Here is a 24,565-nt window from a genome sequence, read left to right as displayed (position 1 = left end):
CATCACATACATATTATAAATGTATATGCAGTCTGCTCAAAGTAAGTGTAGATGTAGAATAAGCCACTATGCTGCTATTTGGGTTTTCAATAAGAGTATTTTCAAGTATATATCCATACCAACCTTTAGAAAGTAAAAAGGTGTTAAGTTTTGCACTTTGTTCGAAGACATACTATTCTGCCAAAGTTTCTATTTTGATTAAATGTAGGTAGATGCTGATGTTGTATCAGTTTCTCAATTCTAAAATACACAGATAAAACTTTACTACTACTTTAAAATTGTAGTTGGAGATGAAAGAGCACATGTATGCTTCAATATGGCTTGTGGCTTTGGCCTCAGCTAGGTACTCTGCAACTCTGAAATGCTTTGGAATTAGACTATCCATGACTTCTAAAAGCAAATGAACTTACAGTAAGTCCTAACAGGTGCTGTATGCAGGGATTTCTCTTCTCTTTCCCAAGAGCATACAGTGCACGCATATTATGAATGATTAACTACTCATGAAAAAAGTAAAGAAGTGGGTCTTGCATTTTGTTCTTTTCTGTAAGGGAATTTCACAGACTTAGGCTACCCAGCAAGAATTCTCTGGGCTCAAAACTGGTGAGAAGGGATCAACTATTCCAGGAGTGCACTGGTTGCAAACCATTGGACACAAGTAAATTCAGTATCAGATATAACTCTTAACAAGAGAGAGGTGCCTTGGCTAAAATCAGAAGCCTGAGTGCCTTCCTATTTGATAGGCAGCCAGTGAAAGAAAAAGAGGACTAAAGCAAAGTAACTTCTTCATCCAGCGATTATAGTAAGTGGAGTTGTTCTAAGTGATGAATATGACCATGTGTTGTTACTTTGTTATTATAGGAATGTGACTGGTATATGGTTAAACCCACAGCCAGAGGATAGAATCCAAATAAGAGGTGATGAAAAAGTGTTTCATGAACAGGGGATTTTATATGTAGGATCCCACAAGGGTCTTTCCCTATTGGTTGAAGTATATCAGAGAAACCCTTTCATTTTGCTGCACAAGAAGGGTGACTGTGAAGGTCTAAAACAACTATCATCCAACATGCCTCCTCTCTTATGTCTACAAACTGTTCTCCAAAAAAACAAAACTGACGTTCACAGAGTCTGGATGGGCAATGCCAAAAGAGGAGGAAGGTTTACAAAGGAATTTCAGAACACTGGACCATATCTTCACTTTAAACCAGCCACTTGTGTACACAATTGAATACTAATTTCCTTAATGCATTGCCTTAGTTGACAATGAAAATCTGTTCTACAGCATAGAAAGCATAAAATCACTTGCGGAGCAGAGCATCAAAAAAATACAAACTATTAAAAGAAGAAAACTGTCTGCACTTCAGCTATAGCTCTGTTCCATACTCCCCTCTGCATCCCAGACAAAAATAAGTGTAAAACAAAGGAATACAGTTTCACCAAAACTCATCACAGCCCCTCTTGAAATGGTAATGAGATGGAGGAACTGGAAAGGTGGAATCAGCATCAGAGAGCAAGTAAGCCAAATCGTATGTGCAGACAAAATTGTGCTATTGCTGAAAACACTACCAAACTACACAAAATGCTGCGAGAAATTGATACAAAAAGCAGCCAAGTCAAACTTAAAATGAACTCATCTGAAATTTATGCAGTCTGATGCATGGACAAAACTCCCAAACAGTAGTCCAAGGAGAATAAAAAAAGGCTTGGGCAAGAAATTAAGATGCACCAAAATCAAGATGAAGAATTCTTGCAAATGAAAGAAGCTGGTAGGTGCACATTCAGTTCTATCAAAAATGTCCTTTTGTAGGGTGGATGGTGGGAGGGAAATCAACAAAGCAACACACGCCAACTTCAACTGAACAGTACTGCCAGCAATGCTTTATGGCCGCAAAACATGGGTATTGACAAAGATAAAGGAGCAACAAATGTTTTTTACAGAGAGGGAAACGGAAAAAAGAATTTGGGGAGTTTCCATCTGCAACTGAGTTCCCAAAGCTGTCGACAGCATGTGACAGGCCAGGCACATAGCTGGGCTAACCGACAATTGATGGACTGAGGCTGTTGCAGAGATACCCACAGGTACTGGGATGACCACTATGCTGACCTCCAAAAGAGATGGAAGCATTGGATCCTGAAAAGGCATGGCCTCACATGGAGAAGGAAGGCTAGAGTCAGAGAAGGGAAGATGATGTGATCAGCGTCATCTATATGAGGACTGAATGACTAATTGGACAGCGTGACAAACTTTTTAACAAGAGCTTTTCTAAGCACGGAAGAGACGCTCCTGCTGAGTAACTCTGTCTTAAAACAGAGTGATGCTGTTTTGAAAAAAGTCATGTGCCAGGTGGATGAGTCAACATTGCCTTGTGGTGGGCAAATAGTTTTGCCATTCAGTGTGGTCAGTCAACAGTGATATGCCTTTTTCATATCCTCATGATGGTAAATAACACTCAGAGGTAGAAAAAACTAAGAATCTGTACCAGGAATTCTGACCATGTCCCTTATAAAGAAAGCTATGTATTGGATAAAGAATTTGAACACTTTTCAGGTTTACTATTTTCAGAGTATGCATCTCAGCTCTGCCCATATCAACACAACTGATTTGCTAACACCCTCTCATCAGGGTAATTGCATCTCGCAAATTGCATTCAAAATGCAGCACAATAACTGTGTTTGACTATCAATGACTGTACTATGCCTATCCTATGTAAACTTTGGCTATTTACTGGTGAATTTTAAAGCCCTAACATTATAGGCTATGGCCACACTTCAGATCTCTTTCACAAGGCTCAACCTGATGTACCTGGAGACACACTGTTTTACCAATCACACTAGTGCTGCTCAAGCTAGCAAGTGATTGCTGCTTTGCCACAAGTGGGGTGACCATCTAGAATTCTCACCATTGACATCTGTTTCTATTAATTTCTACTTATTTTTAAAAGTTTTAAATGAATATAAGATTTTTTTTTCCAAAAATGAGACCAGTGTTAGTTCCATAGTAGAATATTCTCACTTTCTTTTCCCCAGAACCCCATTAAAAATCAGACTATGTTTTGGTGGATTCTGGAGTGGGTTAATTTAAAAGTTAGTGAGCAGACTACTAACAATGCTTATTTGAGAGTTAGGACTGCACACGAAGGAGTAATTTCTTAAACAGGTTGGTGTCTTGGAAACAATTCTGTAGCGGGGTGTGTTGTGTAGCAAGAGATACTGAACTTAATTCTATAAAACTGATAAATCATTGGTGGGGCCAGTGTCATAATTACCCTTAAACAAAATACAGGTTGAACCTCTCTAGTCCGGCACCTTCGAGACATAACCAGTACCAAAAGAGAATTGCCAGACCACAGGAGGTCAACATTGTCTATTAGCATTACCAACACTTCCACTGCTTACTGGGAAGACATTTAGGGGGAAAATTACAGCTAAATAAAAGCACAGAACACTGACAGCCAGGACTGGTGGTTGTAAACAAACTTTATGGGACCACAGGAAAACTGTTCACACCCCTGTAAGTGGCCAGCCAGATGATTAAAATCATGTCGGATTACAGATGTTGCCAAATGAGTGTTCTGGATTAGAGAAGTTCAACTTGTATATGCAAAAGTCTACATGACTGCATGCTTTAATATTAATAATTGAGGAAGCTTTATTTGCATGTTTGCTCTTTTGGAGTAAATACAAGAAGGCACCTAGTCCTTAAAAGACAGCCACGTCTAAAGGATGAACTCTTTGGGGAAAGTAGTATCTGTTCCTGCATGTGTGGACAAAACCCAAGAGATTGCTACAGAACTGTAAACACATTAAAAATGATGTAAACAATTGTTCCCCCAAAAGAAATTATTATTTAAAGTATGCAACATTAATCTATTTAATGTCCATACTCACTGGGATATTCCTATCAAAACCGTTAAGTATCTTCATTATTTAGTAGATTAATCATTTCCATATTCCATTTGTTTGTAATCCTAACTTTTTTTTTTTTTTTTTTTTTACAATTCCTTTGATAGTTCTAAAATAATCTAAAATTAAACTCATTAGCAGTATAGTATGTACATACACACACACAAAAACCTGCTATAGATTAAAGGTAGCATATTATGTAGTTGAACTGTAGTGCCTGTCTAAATTTGTCTATAACAGGGGTGGCACCTTACTCCCTCAGCTGCATAATACAATCTTCAGAAGCTTGAGGCCAGAGCATGCCTCCTGGGGCGTGGGACTTCAGCCCCACAAGGAGGGGAGCCAAGGGTCTTCAGCCCCTAGGGAGCAGGAGCACCTGCCAGGGATTCAGCCTTCCCCTGATATCCTGAGACACCCCTTCCCACTACATAAAGCCAGAGGTGATAGAGGGGGTGCATATTGGGACATATCCACCCACTGATTTTTTGCCAGTTTACTGGTCCTGCTTGGTCACATGGTGCCCCGGATCCCTTCCCTGCATAGCAGTTGCTGGAGCCAACAAGCTACCACCTGCAGCCCTAGGAAGAGCCAGTGGAAATAACAGTAGCTCTCCCTGCAGCTTTAGCTATTGCTGCACCTGTTCTGTGGAGCTCAAAGTAAGCGACCTCTCCTTGAAGCTCCCAGCTATTTGCAAGACTCTCCACGTGGAGCTAACACCTGAGAGCCGCAAGGAGGGACTGCTGATGGGGTGCGGGGGGGGGGGAACCTTTAAATTGCACTCAACCCCAACAGGCACCAGTCATCTGTCGCAAAAGCTTCCAGCCCTGCTGCATGGCAGCAGACCTGAGCTTCATACACATCCCCTTGCTGTCTAAGGGGATTGCATGAACCACACTAACTGTGAAAGAGCTGCATATTGTTTGTGAACCACAGTTTGTTCACCCCTGGAATATAAACTCGTTAGTGCTTGGAGTGTATCCCTGGAAAAGCAACAGATGCAAGAACAGCAGCACAGACATTTTCCAGGAGTTGCTGCATAAGAAGGGCTTAATGAAAAGAAAAGCACACATGGAAGTGCGAAAATGCAAACACAGAGCAAATAGGGGAGCTGCACTGTCATAGTGATGAGCAGATGCCTAAGTAGCAAGTGGATTCTGCATCTGCAGCTCTTACTTTTTGACAACAGAAAAACAGCTGGTGGGGAAAAAGCCCACACATCATGGTGTTCTTTAGCAACTGATTCTGCAACCTACATTACAGAACTGAACTATAAGTAACAGAATGACGGGGCTGCTCTGGTGTAAACAACAATAATGCAGTGTTCCCACCAAAGCCAGATTTGGGGGTTGGTTTAGTGACCACGTAAATGCTCTGATATGTTACAGCACATCTACTAGAGGTTGAGCCTCTCTGGCACAGCACTCCCTCATCAGCAAGATATGTTAGCCAAATGTGCACTTACCATGGGTGTGGCCAAGATTTCCATGGTTCCATAAAGTTTGTTTACAGACACCGGTCTGGGCGCTCAGTGTTCTGTGCTCTCACTGAGCTCTAATTTCATCCTAAATGTCTTCTAAGAGCCCATTAAGCAGTGGAAGTGTTGGCAATGCAGATTGTAGATACTGACCTCCCATCCTAAAGCAAATCCTCATTCCTGAGAGTGCTGGACTGGAGAGGTTCAACCTGTAGCCTGAGTACCTACCCCATTGCTTCCACAAAGCTATTGCAACAGGTGCATAACTCTCCAGCATTTAGCATACACCCGCACTCATTCACTCATTTTGGATTTACGCTGTTATCCACTACCTTCATAACAACCACATATGAGAGGTACAGGAATATCACCACATATCTGACCGGCGTTACGGCCAAGAGTCAGGAGCTCCATATATCATGCCAAATCTGGGACTGAAGACCCACCTGCTGACAATACTCAAGTTAAGGTGCTTGATTCAACAATTCCTCTGGTTTCTGTCTGGTTTTTTTAAATTATTATTTTCATTTTTATTTTATTTTTAAGTGTTTCCCTATATGATTCCAAGTCAGGTAATACCTAGGCCCACCAGGCTTGCTGGTGCAGATACAGGCCCCTAAACACAGTCCAGCTAATTCTATTCTCACCTAACCACCCACTTACTTCAAGTAAAGTACCCAAAGATATAGTAGTCCTCCAGCCCAATGAGGGGGAGTGGACAGGGTAGAAGAGTAGCTCTGGGAGCAACATGGAGAGATCTACTGCTGGAGGCACTTGGCATAGGCTTGATGTGTTTAATCATTTTCCCCATTCTGTTTTGTTTCTCAGAGCTCCAGCATGTGAACTGATAGACCCCATTTAAAATTATTCTGTTATGACATTTCTCTGCTTATACAAGTGAATACAATCTAAAAGTAAATGCTATTTGCTTTTGGCTTTCCATGGGAAAAAAATGGATCTAATAAAACTGGTATAAAGTTCTGTCAGAGAAAAGAAAACCTGCAAAAGCTCTTCATGGATCTGCATACACTCAACTTGACAAGTGACAGAAATCTGAACTATGAAAGCTGTCCCTGACATGTAAAAAAGATTTATTCTTGGATTGCAATATTTGTACCACAGGTATATTATTGATCTGTGTTCCCACTAATACCAGTACAGTAGAGAACACGCCACAGCATTTCTGGAAGAAAACTTACTCCAAACAATAGTTGCTACTCATGCACATCTATCTGCAGGAGCACTTCTGTGTGGACAAGAGAAGTGTCATGGACATGCTTAAACAAAAACCACTCTGAGTGGCTAACATGGGAAATCTGCTTGGTATAAAGGAAGCCCTGGATTAAATAAGCAGTTATTGTGGTAGGTTCTAACACTTCTCAGCTGCAGTGAGTCACCACAGTACATGACGTGTGGTCTGGAGAAGAAAGTATGGGTAGGGATGGAAAGAGTTCCCTTTGAAGGATGTAGGTAGGTAGTGTTTTGGATGGGGTAAACTCTTAAAGAGGTTGTGACAAGATGAGTAGAGGAGAGGGAAAGAAAAAACCATACAATTCATAATTTTAAATAATTTTAGTCCAGTCCAAAATGGGGTAGCATATTATTGGAGTTGCAGCCAAAAGAAACTAAAAAATAAACTTTGACAAGTAAAAAATTAAACTCCAAAACAAGCAAGATGTTCAAAACTAACAAATGTTGTAGATTTTCATTTGCAGAAGGGAGAAAAAAAATAAAAGTCTGCAGGACAACTAAAGGCCAAAAAAAGCCAAACAAAGACAATTTCACAAGCACATTTTTTGCCAGGTATGGTAAACTGCATTACTGAGGCTGGCCTCTGTGGGCTACACAGTATAAAACTGATTTAAAAAGAGTCTTAGTTTGTATTAACTAAATTCAATATAACAATAACCAGCAAACAGCAGCATTTACCCCTTTCTGCTACTGAAAGAATATTGTGTTTTTCAACAGGATGCACCCATCAAATTAAATTTTAATTCTTTAAGCAAAAATAAGGACGACGATTCTCCAGGCTAGCAATGCACACAACTAATTTAAAATGTGAAAGTCTTATTGCAAAGAACAGTCAGAATTTCAAAAAAAGCAGGCAAGCATCAATATTTAACCTATTTGCTTGCAAAGAGGTGGCATATTTTGGACCCTGTTAATCTGTATGATTTAAAAGTTTGACCATCTTTCTAAGCAATAAACAGAGATATTTACATATGCATACCTGAGTTTACAGAAAACAGTGTATTTTATATGAATGGATGATCAAGTTTTTTGGAATTAGGTCTGTTTCAAAAAGATAAGTAACTTCAGTTATGCTAAATTCTCAAGTGCCCCCAATAATTTTTAATTTTACAGACAAACCTTGCTGTTTTTCCAAATATTTTATTGCCATACAAAATACACAGATATTCAAACAGGAAACTGTTCTTTTGTTTCCAATCATACAACCACACTGAAAAATATGCCTTCTGATCTTTCAGTTATAGTAAAAGATGGCGTTACTTGTTTAAAAAAAAAAAAAGTGTGGTAAACTCACAACATAAATATTAAAGAAATACCAGTATCCCTTTTAAAGAAAGGCCAGGTAAAATAACTGAAGTTTACCTGTTGCTTCTGGTATGCAGTGTTTGGATTAATTTTGGACTCCAAAAGAAGAGAACCTGAAGGAATTAAAAAAAAGAAGAAAGTTCTGTTTTACTTCAACTGCACTGTGAATTCAATAATGGGGATTGAAAATTCCCTTTTCCATCACTGAAACACTTGTTCAAAACATGCACAACTGAAGACTATATTTAGAACACCATCCCCAAACCTGCCAAGAGATAGCCACATACTTTACTCACATGAGTAGTTGCACTGATGTCAACAAGACTCCTCCCAACTAACATTAAGTACACAAACAGCCATTTGCAGGAGTGAGGCCTTAATCTCCAGGGCCTATTCTGAGTTCATTATTTCCTCCCCCAAAACACAATTTATAGGCGAGATGATCAAATTAGAAAAATAAATGGTTCCTAAGCTGGGGTGCACAAAGCAGGCACAGGTGTTCTGCAGACACCTCACTATTACAGGATGCTGCAGGCCTCCTTGTTTTTAATCAACTAAATCTCATTAAAAAGTTCATGATCCATGTTAATTTCTTAATGCTACTTCTTCCATGGAAGCTGTTACTGTAGTTACCACAATAACATTTTCTATCACTAATGGGAGCTAGTCCACGCAATCACATTATAAAACCAGGAATCAAGGGTAACCTTAAAAGAAATCCACAAAGGCAAAAGGCATGGAAATGCACAGTTAAGGTACGCATACAACCAGGTAATGACCGTTACAATTTTGTGTGTTATCTTAACCGTGTTTTTCTATACTCTTATCTGTACAGATTTTGTTTAGTTTAACCATAACTTTTAATTTCCTGGGCTTTTAGTATAAATTACATTGCTAATACTTTTATTTATTTATTCCTACCCTTAAATTTCTGGTATGCATGCTTAACCTTCAATGAACCCAACTACAGTATTTTGTCCAGAAATTTAAGAAAATTTACACACTTAAATCCACTTGGGGGAAATCCTTGAAATTTCTAAAAGGTGAGAATCAATTCTCCATGAACAAACAGAATTTCAACAGGACTACTGTAATTAAAATGGTCATTTTCAAATCTCATGGTGAGAGCCAGAAATTAATGTTCAGTACCTCAACAGCTCATTAATCATAAACCCATCATTTAAAAACCTGTTTACAGGTTGGGGAACCTTACTGAAAGAACCTTACACTTACTGCTTATACTCTCAGCCGCAAACTATGGGTTTAGATGTAAAGGCTGTGCAGGAGAGATGGTGCAGGAACAGGGTGGGCAAGTCTGAGCAGGACGAGGTAGGGCAGGAGCAGGCTAGGCAAGAAGAAATCTGGGTGCTGGGGGAGGTTGCTTACCTTTGTGTGCTGCTGCCACCCATCTCCAGGTGGGGGAATGCGAGCACAGAGAAGCACCCCCTAGAGAGTCTTCTCCCTCTGCTGCTTCCAGGCATACAGATGCCCTCTCCCACTGCTTTCATTTGGTTGTAGTTCCAAAATTGCAATTTGGCAGCAGGGAAAAAGCCTCTCCATGCAGTGCCATGCTACTATTCTCAAGCCTGGGAAGGGAGAAGGGAAGCAGCAGCACAGTACGTGGTCCAGATTTAGCCCCAACTTGCCTGACTCTGGCCCAGGAGGCTCCACACCTCTCATCCCTCTGTGGGCTAGATGCTAGGGAAGGAAGCCTGGCCAGAGTAAGGCAAGCCGGCAGCTGATCTAAAGCATTGTCTGGGGGTTCCCCATCCCTGCTCTATGGGCATCCTACCAGATCAACAGCTTTCAAACATCATTGCACCACAACTCCCTTCTTACAACAAAAATTACTGTGTGATCCAAGGAGGGGGCACTGACGCCTAACTCCACACAAGAAAGAGGGACGAAGCCAGAGCCCCACCACCTGAGGTAGGCTCACTGGCCAAACTCAAGTCCAAGGGCTTGAGCCCTGGGCATAGGGGGACTTAGCCCAGTCAGCCAGGATTGCTTCAGCTTTGGCAACACACCCCAGCAAATCTAATGCCAGCGCTGGGAATCCCATTAAAACAGGGCTAGGGTAGCCTTTCTGGGGCTTTGGAGCTGGGGCCAAGTCAGCTCGGCTAGGAAGACAGAAACGGGGACAGGGCGAGGTTGCTGGGCAGGCTGGCCAGCCAGGGCCAGAAGCAGAGATAGCAGCAGTTGGGGGCTCAGTGGCAGGGGACCTCTCCAGGAACAGCAAATTCCCTTGTTGGTCCCAAGGGTTTCAGACCAAGGAGGTCCAACCTGTACTAGATTACCAGCCCCCTTGAACTGATGGTCTAGGGAGAAGGTGGGAAATGTGTGACATGGAGTTGGGAGAGGGACGAGTGCGTGAAGACAAGTAGAATTTGTGATGGGGGAGAAGAGCGTGTTGGCTTGCTATCTCCAAATTCAAGGAGCTGCCGGAACCAACAAACCCTCAGGCAAAGAAAGAGGGACCTCTCCTCTTCCCATCTGCACCTGGCTCTGCATTGCACAGCAGTTACCCCATCACTACAGCAGCAGCTGGCTCTGCCCCTCTGCCCACTCCACATTAACCAGATATTTGAAAGAGGAGGGACACATGCATACACCAGTGTAGCTAGACAGAGCCAGAGAGTCCAAAACAGTGACTATAGCAGTCACGCTGGTCTTTGCGGGATACAGCAGGATATATCAACATAACAAATGGCAGCATCTAAACTGATGCTTTGCTTTACCTTTGCCACAAAAAGCTCTATGCCTCTCGTTATAGTGGTTTTATTTTGTTGGCAAAGCAGCAGTTTTGCTACCAAACTAGACTTGTAGAGTGTATTTCACTGTTTTCTTCTGACAAAATAGTGTAGTGTATATACACAGCCTAAGTTCCAAGTTCAGGATTTTGTTTGCCTCCCAACAACCTAAAAACTCGCAAGCAGCTGATTATTTGAAAGAGACAGCTGATTGTATATCAGCTGTCCTCTCTCTGCTCAGATGTTGACAGATAAGGAGAAAAAGATTTTCATGTGTAAAAGATAAGTGTATTTGCAAGTTGAACTTCACACACAACATTCTGTGGATCTGAACTATTTTTTCCCCTCTCAGAAGTTTGGCAGCATATGCTTAAATATTCTTTTGTCAGTTAATCATATGCACTTAAACCTCTTTAATTCAGAAACCCAGAAAAAAAGGGTATACCCAATTAAAGATCCTGGGGAAGGCTGGGGGCAGGAAGAATAACCACACTGCAGGGTTCAGGTGGGAAAAGGATAGGGTGTTTACCTGGCATCCTGCTCCCAGGGCAAACATGGCCCTGTGTCTCCCACTGCTCCCAGGCACCATGCTACCGGCGTGGCGAGGAAAAGCCTCAGGGGAAGCAGCTCAACATGAAGCTGTTCCCCCTCCTCACACCCAGCTGGGAGAACAGCAGAGCCACTTCCTCCTCCCATACCACAGGTATTCCCAGACTGGAGACACCCAGAGACCAGAGGTTCAAGTGTATCTGCACTGCTATCCCAATTCTCTTTTTTATTTTTTAAAGAAAGTCGTAAACAGCCTTAAGCCAACTGTGAAGTCCCTGTCACATACCAACTTCAAAAATTAACAGTAAACCATATAGCCACTGAATTACCAGGCCCTTTTTTATTTCAAATATGTTTTAGAAAGATTGAGGCTTGTCTGCATATGTACCTACTCAGGAATAATTTTGTACACTCAATAGTAACAGAGAGGAAGCCGTGCTAGCCTATACACTATCAAAACAAAAAGCAGTCAAGTAGCACTTTAAGGACTAGCAAAATAGTTTATTAGGTGAGCTTTCGTGGGACAGACCCACTTCTTCAGACCAGAGCCAGACCAGAACAGACTCAATATTTAAGACACAGAGAACCAAAAACAGTAAGCAAGGAGGACAAATCAGAAAAAGATAATCAAGGCGAGCAAATCAGAGAGTGGAGGGGTGGGGGGGAAGGTCAAGAATTAGACTGAGCCAAGTATGCAGACGAGCCCCTATAGTGACTCAAAGTTCCCATCATGATTTAAACCATGTGTTAATGTGCCGAATTTGAATATAAAAGCCAGCTCGGCTGCTTCTCTTCCCAGAATGGTGCGATAATTCCTCTTCAGTAACACACATACCTTTAGGTGGTTGACAAAATGCCCCATTCCATTAAAATGTTGACTAACTGGTTTGTGGATATGGAGTGTTTTGATGTCTGTTTTGTGCCCGTTGACCCTTTGCTTTTTGTTTTGGTTTTGTACACTCAGTGCATGTTCAACATGGATTAAGGTAAACCTAAACAGGCCACTCTCATTCTGGCAATGTCCACACATGAAATTATTGAAGATATCCAGGAACTGCTATTCCACATGTGACGGTAACATCTTAAAGGACTCTAAGCTACTTGATTTGGCTCACTACTGTAGAGGGCTCCTCCTTGGTTCCTTTACAAATACAAAAATATTTGAGGAGACATCTCACTATGAATGGAAGCTCTCTTCTTCAAACACTCACTGTGTTAAGCAGCAACAGGGAAGAATACAGTTAAATAGTACAAGTAGCTGCATGGGATTTTTCGGTAATGCTACGTAATTTTCTTCCATGTGGCAATCTAATGTAATTACACATTTTAAAAAATAAAACCTTAAAAGCAAATTTATGTTTTCCCCATGATTAACTTCGCTAATTTCTACAAGGTCTTACTGAACCAGGAACGTTAACTAGAATACACATCCCATTTTTATGACAGATTTTTTTCCATACACTTAATTTTGCTTTTGGGAATCCACTTGTGCAGTGCCCCTTTAACTGATCTTTGCAAAAACAACAATTTAGCATTACCAAAAACAGTTTATTTTACAAAATGGCATGGGAAACTGTGAGTTTTGTTTTTTTCTTCTCCCTTAAGCAAGAGACTACCTTATCAGAAAATGGCTGGCAATATGTGCCATGTAAGTTAATTTATATTGGGTGAGAGCCTGTGCTGTAAGAAGTGTAGCAGCTGGGCCAAGTAACCCACCATACGCTTTTGCCACCATCATACAACCAACATAACTGTTGCATACAAATTACTAGTAGACTGAAGTGATACCACAGTAATCTTGGACAGTTAGGCATAAATACATGCCTTGTTGTAGCTGAAAGCTCATGTTGTGTCAGCTTAATTTGTAAAGTCAAAATAGGCGTGAACTTCCAAGTCTGAGGTCAAGGTCAATCTTCCAGGGTTTTGTTTTGCGCATGTGCGAAATGGTGCTTTCCAGGCTCAAAGTCAACCCTAGAACTCCTTGCATGTGGTGACAATTAAGGAAGGTCGACAGGAGAAACATTCCCATTGACCTTCTTCCATATAGACAGCCATTGATCACAAATGGATCAGCAATGGATCATAAATCCCAATGATGCTTGAATCTGGTGATAGTTTAAAGAAACGGAAGCTACGACAAGCTCCTGAGAGCTCTATCACATCACACTAACTACACAGACATTCTAGGCTTTAGAGAGTGACACATGGACTGGGAAACAACTTCCAAAAAGAGACTGCTGGAATTAAAATAAATAAATAAATAAATAAATCACACAGCTTGAAAATTTCTAGTGTCTGGATGAACACCTTTTGGACAAATTCCACAGCAATGATTTCCAAACATTAAGTGCAAGACCACTTTTTGACTTTAATGGAAATCCAGAATTACCTCAAACAAAATGTGAAGTAACAGTTTATGTTAGTGGTGGGCAAACTACAGTCCATCAGGATTCTACATGTGGTCAATGAGACATTTTGTTTACTGTTACCTGGGTTTACAGTTGCCAGATTCCACTAGTTTCCACCTGTGTAGCTTCCTCCCTCCTTCCCCACAGGTACTACTAAAGTGATACACATGTAAAACAAGAACAACAAGAAGTCGCATGGCACCTTATAGACTAACAGATATTTTGGAGCATAAACTTTTGTGGGCAAAGACCCACTTCGTCAGATGCATCTATAAGGTGCCACACGACTTTTTGTTGTTTTTGAAGATACCGATTAATATGGCTACCTCTCTGATACTTGTCACCATGTAAAACAAGGGCACATGAAAACCAGGTGCATACTGAGAGCACACAGCTCACAGTCAGTTGTGTGTGTACCTTTTGCGTCCAAAGCACTGGTACAGTTCAGTCAGTATCCCTGGCAAAATCTAAATGAATAAGTGCAATTAGTAAAACTACCCTATACTGGAAGACCATCGTAAATACAACAATCTTGTGGCCCACTGAGATGGAGGGCCACTCACATGGGCTCACTTGCTAACAGATTGTGTATCACTGGCTTATATTGCCCAGAACTGTTATATAAAGCACTAGAAGGGCTCTGAGCTAAACCTAGGGCAGGGGATTTGGCGGTATAGGAGCGGATTCAGTGAGCAGGCTCTGGGTGGGAGTTTAGGTGCAGGAGAGGGCTCAGGGCTGAGGTAGGAGCTTGGAATGGAAAAGGGTGCTCAGGCAACAGGTTGGGGTGCAGGATGTAGGGTCTGGAAAGAGGCTGGAGTAGGGTGTTAGGATACAGGAGGAGGTGGAGGCTCTGAGAAGGAGTCTGAATACAGAGGTGGGCTCAGGACTAGGGCAGGAAGTTGGGTGAGGGAGAGGTTCAGGATGTGAGCTCTGGCCAGGAACCATTTACCTCAGATGGCTCCTGGGCAGTGACATGGTGGAACTCAGGATGGCTCTCTGCTGTCCCGGCCTCAAGCCACTTCTGGAAGCAGCCAGCATGTCCAACAGTAGTTGTGGGGGGAGAGGGGGAAGGGGAGGCAGGTGGCTCTGCAAACTGCCACCCCTCACGTGCATAGGCAGCACCCCTGCAGCAGCTATTGGCTGCAGTTCCCCATTTGTGGCCAACGGGAGCTTAATGGGCCTTGCTGGCAACATGAAGAGATCCCCATCTCCCTAAACCATCAAGGGCCACAGAAAAATGCCAGATGCTTCCAGGAGCAGTGAAGGGCCAGTGCAAGTAGGGAGCCTGTTTTAGCTCTGCTGCGCTACCAGACTGTTAGTGGCTGATCTCCTGGTTTGGCTGTGGGATCCTCCTGACCAAACCAGGAGAACTGGCAATCCTAAATTGAGACTAAGATTGCCTATCAGAAGCTCTGTGATCATTGCAATCTCTTGGTTGATGATCACGGCACAGCACATACTGGATTTCTGAAAAAAGTCAAGGAAATAAGTGAAATTACCTTGATTACTAATTTTGGTTCTTTATGCCTTAAATATTGAGTCTGTTCTGGTATGGCTGTGGTCTGAAGAAGTGGGTCTGTCCCACGAAAGCTCACCTAATAAATTATTTTGTTAGGTCTTTAAAGTGCTACTTTACTGCTTTCTTCTAGTGTGTACCTGATGATTGCAACAGCCTTTCCAAAGTATGACTCCAACCTCACAATAAGCACCTCATTGCCATTCACTATCTGGGCTCATTTACATGCTCCCTTCAAAGGAGGGGGCTAACGAAGACAAGCCCTAAGTGACTTCTGTACAAACCTATTTAAAGATAATGAGTTTATATATGCATTGCTGAAGGAATAATGTGAAGACAGCAATGTTACCTATGGAGAGTGGAGTAAGATTAAATCTACAGAATCTCTATTACTAGGAAGTATATGTATAATGGAAAGAAGCCAGCTTGAGTCTGACAACTCAGGACAGCTTTGCAGAAGGGGGCAGGGTGGGAATGGTTTGATTCGCAAACAAACCATTACTGATAAGGGAGTGAACAAGAATAAATTACAAAACTCTACAATGGCTTATACTTAGTTATTGTTTAGGGAAGAAATGTACTTTAAATTTAGTAAGCCTGGAGTCCTCAGCCCCCTTGTATTTTGGAGGGGGTAGAAGGAGGTGGCATGGGAGGCGGGGTGGGAGTGGGGGAATGATTCTCCTACAACCCTAAAAACTAGCTGGATTCTTCCGCTACAGTGACCAGCAATGAAAAATACTTAACAGCACAATTCATAGTAATCAGGTATTACTGCAGGCTGCCTATAGGTTTGGGAAAATTTCTAATTATGCTAATGAGTTGCGGCAATATTTCCTTCACAACAATGGAAGACTTTTCTTTTAATATAAGGACCTTGATTTAGAAGCATAATGCTGAAGTTTAGGAAAAAGGGCAGATTTTATAGTAAATTCTGCTCTTGAGAATACATGTGGCTCTATTAAAAGCTCTCTTATGAAAGCATCCATGAAAGGAGAACAAATTGCAGGGCACACACTATCTTACTGAAAGACTACTTCACAGTTAACAGACACCTTAACATTTTCTTCATATTCCATCATTTTTTTTTTTTTAATTTCAACACACCATTCCTAGTTTTTCCCAAAATGACTGAAGTGTTACCAGTTTTTTGTTTGCCTTTAAAAAAAAATAAAACAAAACCAAAAATGTTTCCTGGCCAATATTTGTACCCCAACACAAATTTCTCAGATGATGACATATTCAACTGGTTTCTGAGGCAAGTTAAAAATCTTACACCAGCTGTTCTCCAGGGGCCTACAAGGCCCTTCAGGTGGGTTGTTCCACGCTTAAAATCCGGTGCCCCAAACCCCAGCTCCTTCCTCCAAGTCAAAAGCCAGGAGCTCCAGCCTGCCCTGAAATCCCCCTGGCTGAAGCTAGCAATGAAGGCTGTAGACAGGAGTCCTGGTGCCCTCTCCCAAGTCTGAAGCCAGAGGCAGCAAGGGGCTGAAGCCAGGAGCCCTGGCACTCTCCTGCCCCCGCTACAGCTAGGATTGGTGTGGGAGCCCTGGCACCTTCCCACACTGGGCTTAAGCCAAGAGACACACAGGGCTAAAGTCCCAATCCCCAGTACTCCCTATGGGCAGAAGCCCTGAGCCCATGCAGAGAGTTGGGGGTCACAAGTGCATTGCCCCCAACCCAACTGCAGTGTCATACCCAAAGTGGAACAGTCCTGGTGGCAGCTCCAGCTCCCCTCTCCCCTGTCAACTACAGCCAGGTCACCGGAGGGAAGACAGACCTAGGCAGTGCAGGGCAGCTGCTCCTCTGGTTGGTGGTGCCATGGCGAGGGTAACTAACAGCACTGTTTTCTGCTTGTCAGCTCCCAGCCCTCTTTTACTGCTCATGAAGCTAGTGGGGGCTGTGGGGAGGGGCAGGGAGAAGAACACAGTCCTTGAGAAGCCACCACCACAGGGGGAGTCCTCCCAGCACACATCCCTGAAACCACACCCTCTCCCTGTACACAACCTCTAGTTACCTTTCTCCCTGCGCCCTGAAGCCACTTCCACACCAAAGAGATCTTTCGAAAGAAGCCCTTCCAGAAGCTCTCTTCTGAAAGAGCTTCTTTTGAAAGGGGTGCTTTTCCTGAAATGGGAAAGGAAGAGCAATTTTGAAAGGCACGCCATCTTCTTTCAATTTACTTTCAAAAGAACACTGTGTGTAGACACTCCACTGGATCTTTCAAAAGAGCCCCCTTCTTTGGAAAAAAATCTTTTGAAAGAACTTGCTAGCGTAGATGCAGCCTGAGTGGATTTCAAACTTAGCTGAGGTCACAACAACAAACCTTGCAAATGGCAAGGAAATATAAATCAAGCCAGTGATGATATCCTAACTGTGCTGAGAGACAGCATCAGTGCCATCATAGCTTTTGAGGCAGGGTAGCTAGCCTCCTGCCTCTGTAACGGGGCAAAGCATACCTTGCTGCCCTCATGGGTTCTTGTTTACCTGGGTGGTGGGGAGAGACTAGTATTTGGTGGAGGAATGGCACAAAACTGGGATGCAGAATTCAAGCTACTAGAAGCTAGGGTCTTCAGGCCCAAGCAGCAGAGAGACAGGAAAGCTGGACTTGACAATCAGTGTATTCTGACATAGTAAGTAAGCTTGGTCCTTGTACTTGCCTGAATTTCTCAATCCCTCAAGTAGAAAATAGTTTATGTTAAATAAATGAAATACACTCATCCCTGGCTATATGAGCACAACTGGTTCCCACCTTTCTGCTCATAGGTGAAAAATCATAAGAGGGATGCTAAATTCTCATTAAAATATGTGTAAAAGTCTCTGATTGAAGGAGGAGTGGTAGCATGTGGTGCTGCTTTTGAAAGGTAAGAGAGCCTTGGGTTGGGGTGGGGAGTTTAAAGGCTGGAGGCAGTTTGCGGCCATGAGTGGGAGGGAGGGTTAAAAGTTGGTGGCTGGTAGGGTCTGTGGGGCAGGTGGGGGGCTAAGGCTGCTGCAGGTTGGGTGTGCAGCTGGGGGTGGGGGGCGCAGGCTGCAGTGGGGTAGGTCTGCGGGACCAGCGGGGGGTGTTAAACCTGTCACAGGCTGGGGCCACAGGGCCAGCAGTGGTCAGGCTACTGGGGCCAGTCTACAGGGCCGGTGGGGGGAGGGGTGTTAAGGCTGTTGGGGCTGGGGCCGTATGGCAGGCGAAGAGGGGGTGCATCAGAGTTGGGCAGGTTGGAGCCGCAGGGAGTAGGGTAAAGCTCATAATAGTGGGGAAAGTCCCTCGTTTAAGCAAGTGCTCGTAAGTAAAGTAATCATTTAACGAGGGATGAGTGTACCCTCATTTGAAATATCGCTTTCAGTTTTGGACACCATACCAGAAAAGAGAAATTAACAAAAATAAAGGAGATTCAGAAACAGGCAATGAAAATTTAAAAGCATGGGAGTGTTGTCCTTTGAAGAACAGGACTTTTCAGGTCATGAAAATGACAAGGAAGGGATAGGACACAGATATCTGTAATGAATGATACAAAGAATGAAAATTAGGCATGCCTTAAGTGTCTAAACAGAAATACAGGCGGTCATGCAGCAAAACTAAAAGGCATCACGATTAGAATGGACTGTGATATACTTTTTCTATAGAAGCAAACATACACGTGGAACTCATTGTCACTTTGGTACCACTGAAAGACAGTTTTGCAGAATCCAAATAGAGGACTAGACATTTACACAGCTGATGACAGAATAATTCAAGTACAATAGATGGACTTACAACAATTAGGAGACATTAACCCTTACAGGATGGCTTATGCCCTGAACCATAACTGGATCCAGTGAGACCTGCTGTCTTAACAGCTTATTCTCAGTTGTCTACACTGGGGAGTCTTGAACTTACTTGAGATTAAAAAACATGACACTTGACAACACTGGCCTGATCTGTTATGGAAATTCCTATGTTCCATTTGTTCAAAATGGTTATAGTGTTCTATCAGGTCACAGATAAAAACTGGTTGCATTCTACCTTAGAGAATTCTGAAACCTGATAGGTCTATCAGCTTCCATGGATAAGCCACTAAATAAGGTCCACTACCCCAAGAAGAGGAAGCTGAGACTGGACTCTAACTGTAAGATGAAACACTTCAATAGGAAGAAAGGGGAAGACATGATGGAAAGGGGAGGAAATGTCAATGAAAGAAGGTACATGTAACAAAGTAGTAACAGATCAACAAAAAAGCTAGAAGAAGGAAAACAAAGAAATAAATTGAAAGGAGGAACAAGGGACTTGCACCCTATAAATGGCATCAGTTTATTTAAAGTATAACACTTTAAGGGTGCCACTTTTAGGGTATTTTGAATGTGAAATATTTGTTCACGCTTACAAACATTTCATATTATAATACACCAAATGTTTTTTTTAAACAAAAAAAATCACTGCTTACAAATCTTAGCCATAGAGGGGCACGTTTTAGCACAGGGATCTGCAACCAAAATAGCAAGAAGAGCCATCTTTTCAAATTCATTTACAAAAATCAATACTTCAAGAGTCGCAATGCATGTGAATGAGACAATCCTCAATAAATATCAAACTGTACTTGTATAACCCCTATTTTAAGAACAGCACATACACACAATGATTTGTACCAGTCATAGACAGTTAAGTTACCCCCATCTCTTTACTCACCTCAGCTCCCAAATACACCCCTTATCCCCAAGCGTTACTCTCCATCCCACACCCTCACCCCCAGAATTAATTCCATCAGCCCCAAATCCCACCCTCATCCCCAGATTCAACCCACCTCAACCCCCCCTACCCCAACTTGTCCACTGAATCTGGATCTTACTTGCCTACCTGCTACTCTTCCCCCACCCATGCTCTGACTCACCCACCCTACCTCCCTCCCCCACAAACTTCTCAGGCCAGAAAGTGCCTGTAACTTTCCCAGCCACTCCCCACCCAGCAGCACTGCCCTCACCTGGTTCTGGGGCTGGATGGGGAGCTGGGCCAGGTCCTGGAGGAGCTGACCTTCCACCACCAGACAAAGCTCCAGGCTCCAGCAGGTGATGGAGGCTGGACGGTGCTGCCTGAAAGGAGGTGCTGGCCTGCAGGGAGGGAAGCTGGGCTCCCAGAGCCCTCCCCTCTGGCATCTTCCTCCTTAGCGGGGCTCCAGCAGGGGTAGACTCAGCTGTCCCTCCCCCTGTTCACTTCACTCCCTGAAATGCCATCGCTGAAATAACAGAACTAAACTGAATTCGTTTAATGGCTGGCAAGGCGGTGGGAGGGATCCGGTTGTTAAAATAATTCAATTTAGTCCCATTATTTCAACAGGAGCAGCACAGGGAAGCACAAGAGCAGTTGGCAGCAGCAGCACCCAGAACCACAAGTGGTTCCTTAATGAGCCACATGCAGCTCTGGAGCCACAGGCTGCCGACCCTGTGCTAGTCTGTAGTTTCACGAATACCAAGCAGCTCAGAGACTAACAAATTTATGAGGTCATAAGCTTTTCTGAACTTCTGACACAGTGAAAACTCAATAATAATCCGATAAGATTAAGTGACAAGAATTAAAAAAAAAAAAAATTACCAGAGGGCATGTTTGCTAAGTGGATTGATACACAAACCTCACCTATCAAAAAAACTTAAGTTTCTGAAGATAATTTTGTTATTTAATAAGCCTATAAACCACAAATGGACAATATTTTTGACAGTGAGCCACAAGAAGATTTTGGTAAGTGGTCAAGGGCTACTCTTCTATGGAGGAGATGCAGGATCTGGGACAGAAGTTAGGTGTAGAGGGAGCTTGGGTTAGGGGACTGGGGTGCAGGAGAGTATGGGAGGGTCTGCGAGGTATTTTAGATGAAGGAGGGAGTTGTGACCTGGGGCAGGATACTGGAGTGAAGGATTTGGGAGCAGATATGGGTGGAAGAGAGAATTCTGACCTGCAGGAAGGGAGCAGAAGGGTGCAGAGTCTGGGAGTGTTTTAACATGCAGGAGAGGATAGGGTGCCAGAGTCAGGTTCTGGCCAGCAGCAAACTCTGGCAGGCTTTCCTGTCTGCCAGCAGAAAACTCAAAGCAGCTGGCTGGTCCATGTGGTTCTCTGCACTGTGGAAGGAGGCTTCCCATGCTGTCCCCACTCCCAGCAAAATCTCTCAGCTCCTACTGGATGGAAACCAGCCAATGGGAGCTGAAAAATTGTACAGCACTGTCTTCCACTCCCCAGCAAAATCTCTCAACTCCCATTGGCTGGTTTCCATCCAATACCAGCTCAGAGATTTTGCTGGGGGTGGTTGCAGCATTTGAAGCTCCTCCCCCTACAGCAAAGAGAACCAGGGGGAGGAGCCAGCTGCTTTGAGTGGGGCTGCTCTGTGGGGCAGGCCAGATTAGAAGGGATGGAAGGCCCGATCCAGCCCACAGGCCATACTTTCCCTGCCTTTGCTATGAACTGCACATGCTGTACGAGTTATGACAGCTAAATGAACTATTGTTTACTAATTCAATTACTCAATTTAAAAAAAATTGGTTTGCTTTTTTGGAAATTATGAGTAACTAACCTTTTAAAATACAGTAACCGCTATATAAACCATAAAGTATTACTTCTAATACTTCATAATTCCGTCTTCTTCAGAGATTTATACAGGCTCATTTACCGCAATGACACTACCAAAAAAAATCAACCTGCATATGCAAATCCAGCGGAAACCAGTGGAAGTTTATAATCTAAACAGACTGCTTCTTGACAGATTACAGCATTTTATACTCAAAAACTCTACCCACATTATATATTTAAAATACTGCTAACATTTGGTGTTTTATTCCTCTAATGTTTCATTCATCTGATGTTTCAGTTGCATTTTACGCATTTGTTCAGCACTTGAAAGCTGTAGATGTGGTGGTGAGTGCTACACTTATACCATTGTAAAATAAGCCAGTTTACAATAGTGATTGTCCCCCCCTCACAGTGTTCCCCTCCACCCATAAATTCAATAGTTGAGGTACACTTCAATTACATATTTAGATTTCATAATTTATTAATCATAATTTAGCCATTTACAGATTCAGTTTAATCAACATTTAATTATCAAAAATATGTTTAACTTACTAAATTTCATTCCTGTTGTAGCAATTTAGGATTTCTTTATAGTGCATGTTTTCAGGACCTTCCCCCTCCTACAGAGACCTGACTAAGTAAGTGATCTCAAAGTTTTCTATCCTTTAGTTTCAGCAAAAGGAAAGCCAACTGAACACAGGGAAGAGGGAAGATTACAATTATTGACAGCCAATGCAAGAATGATCCACCCTAACCAGATATGAGCTAGAAAGCCGGGAAGAAACTAGAGTAAGAAGAACGTGGCCAAATATCAAAACAAAAAAGCAGCCATGTAGCACTTCAAAGACTAACAAAATAATTTATTAGGTGATGAGCTTTCATGGGACAGATCCACTTCTTCAGATCATAGCCTTACCAGAACAGACTCTGTCACCACCAATCACTGAATATGTAATTTTATAGTTAAATGAGATATAACAAACTACATTCATAGTACTAAGGTTAAATAAAGCCAAATATACTTCAAAGGTTAATCCACAAGAACCATTAACTCACTGATCAAACACTTATGGGTAGATTTGTGTAAGAACCATCATAATGTAATGATCTGTAGCAAAATATGCTTTCAGTGAGAAAAACGGATGATATTATTTAAGCACCATTATTAAAGGGCTAATAGCAGTTTTAGCAGGACTGCATAATTCTGTGGATGCTTAAAAATACGACGTTTTATTCTTGGTATTGTCTTGAAAGCAAAAGTATAAAATGGATATTATAAAACACCCTTAAGAGCATTTTAAAGAGTGAAATGAAAAGTATGTTTGAAACCCCAACTACGGAAAGCTTTACAGTCAAACTACATTAAATTTTAAAATATTTTGTTCTACAAATATAATCAAAATTTTGAATAATTTCTTTAATTTGGGGATTATTATTTCAAGAAGAGATCCCAACTAGCGTTCCTGTCAGCATTTGGGGTCCAAGAAGTGGGATACTAGTGTTCACTATGGGATCAATGTGTACTAGTTGTACTTTGTATGCATCATTACATCTATGAGTCCAATACGCAGCAAGTGTGTACCTGATGAATAGGAGTTTGTTGTCCTAAACTTCCAAGCACAACTGTGTCACTTGGCCTAACAAGAGTTAAACCATAATTACTGCCTGCTCGATATCAGAATTGTATGCAAATTATGCAGATAATATCATGGAACAAATATACAAAGCCAATTCTCTTCCTTTCCTTTAAGTGAATTGTGAAAAAAGACTACCAGTACTTGGCATATTCTCACACACTTACCGTCGCTCTCTGCCCTGACAAGCAGGGACATGCCCTTCAGCCTCTCCACGTAGCCAGAGGACACATGTCCGGTGCCTCGATCATCCCACTGACGGTCTTCATTCAGCGTGTAAACTTTCACCCTCCGCCGGGTGTCGGTCATCCTGCCGCCTGCCACACCACAGCCACCACCCTGGCCTGTGACACCTGAAGGAACAGTAGGTTGGTGGGGGGGCTAGGCCCCCCTCAAAGGAGGGGAGCACGAAAGCGTGTGGCAGCCTCACACAGACAACCCGGGATCTCTCCTTATTCTTCACTGCTAGACAGTCGTCTCCGCATCCCCAATATTTCTGAAGGCACTGCAGAGTGCTGGGGAAGGGGGTGGCTGGTGGGAAGCTGTTTATGAGGTGTGCCAGGGGACCAGGCAGGTGTTGTGCAGGAGGGAAAGCCTGGGGATTGCCGGGTGCGGGGAGGGAGCAGAGCTATTAGGGGAGCTGGGGGAGAGATAAGAGAGGGTGCACGAAGAAAGATGGCTAGAGAGACCAGAAGTGGGTGGGCGGAAGAGAAGGGTGCAGGGGATGGGGCCTGCAGGCAGGGGTGACCGGTGGGATGGGGGGAGGGAGAAGCTGGAGAGGCAGAGGGGACAAGGGGTGGTGGCAGCTCGGCGGCAGAGGGAGGGAGCAGGGTCAGTTCACCCCCTGCCCAGCGCTCGGCTTTATTGTGCGTGAGCTGCCCAGGCCCAGCGCGCCTCACTCGTTCGCTCGCAGTTTGTCAGTACGGAGGCGAGTGGCCGGTGGTCGGCCAGCAGGCGCGGCCTGTCCCGGGCGGGGGGCGAGGGAGGCCGGGCTCAGCGCCCCGTCACCCCGATAGGCTCCCCTCGCAGGCGGCAGCTTCACTCCCAGCCCGGTTCCGCCGCCATATTCTTCTTCCTTCTCCTCCCGCTACTGCTGCGGCTTAGCCCCGGCTGCTCCGCTCGGTCAGCTACTCCTGCCCGCTCCGCTGCGGGCGCCCGGTAGGCGCGGCCCCTCCCGACCGAGCTGGCTGGCTGAGACGCGCCGAGGCCTGTCCGTGTCCCACTGTCTCCGTCTCCACCACAGTCACTGTGCGGCCGCCATCTT

General features: G+C 43.4%; 1 protein-coding gene across 2 annotated transcripts in view; it reads right to left on the bottom strand.

Annotated features, from left to right (window-relative positions):
* PPP4R3A (protein phosphatase 4 regulatory subunit 3A) overlaps positions 1 to 24,565 on the bottom strand; it is a 73,922-nt gene extending 49,357 nt beyond the window's left edge. The window contains exons 1-2 of one of the 2 annotated variants that reach the window (XM_074996628.1): positions 23,469 to 24,565; positions 7,988 to 8,043 (exon numbers count right to left, since the gene is read on the bottom strand). In XM_074996628.1, coding sequence (XP_074852729.1) covers positions 7,988 to 8,043; positions 23,469 to 23,610 — 198 coding nt within the window. In that variant the 5' untranslated portion in view covers positions 23,611 to 24,565. The remainder of the gene's footprint in view (positions 1 to 7,987; positions 8,044 to 23,468) is intronic. The other variant, XM_074996629.1, reaches the window with a different exon arrangement.

Source organism: Carettochelys insculpta, chromosome 6 (assembly GCF_033958435.1).
Source record: "Carettochelys insculpta isolate YL-2023 chromosome 6, ASM3395843v1, whole genome shotgun sequence".
In the NCBI taxonomy this organism is placed as follows: domain Eukaryota; kingdom Metazoa; phylum Chordata; order Testudines; family Carettochelyidae; genus Carettochelys; species Carettochelys insculpta.
This window is presented reverse-complemented; position numbering and strand designations above follow the sequence as displayed.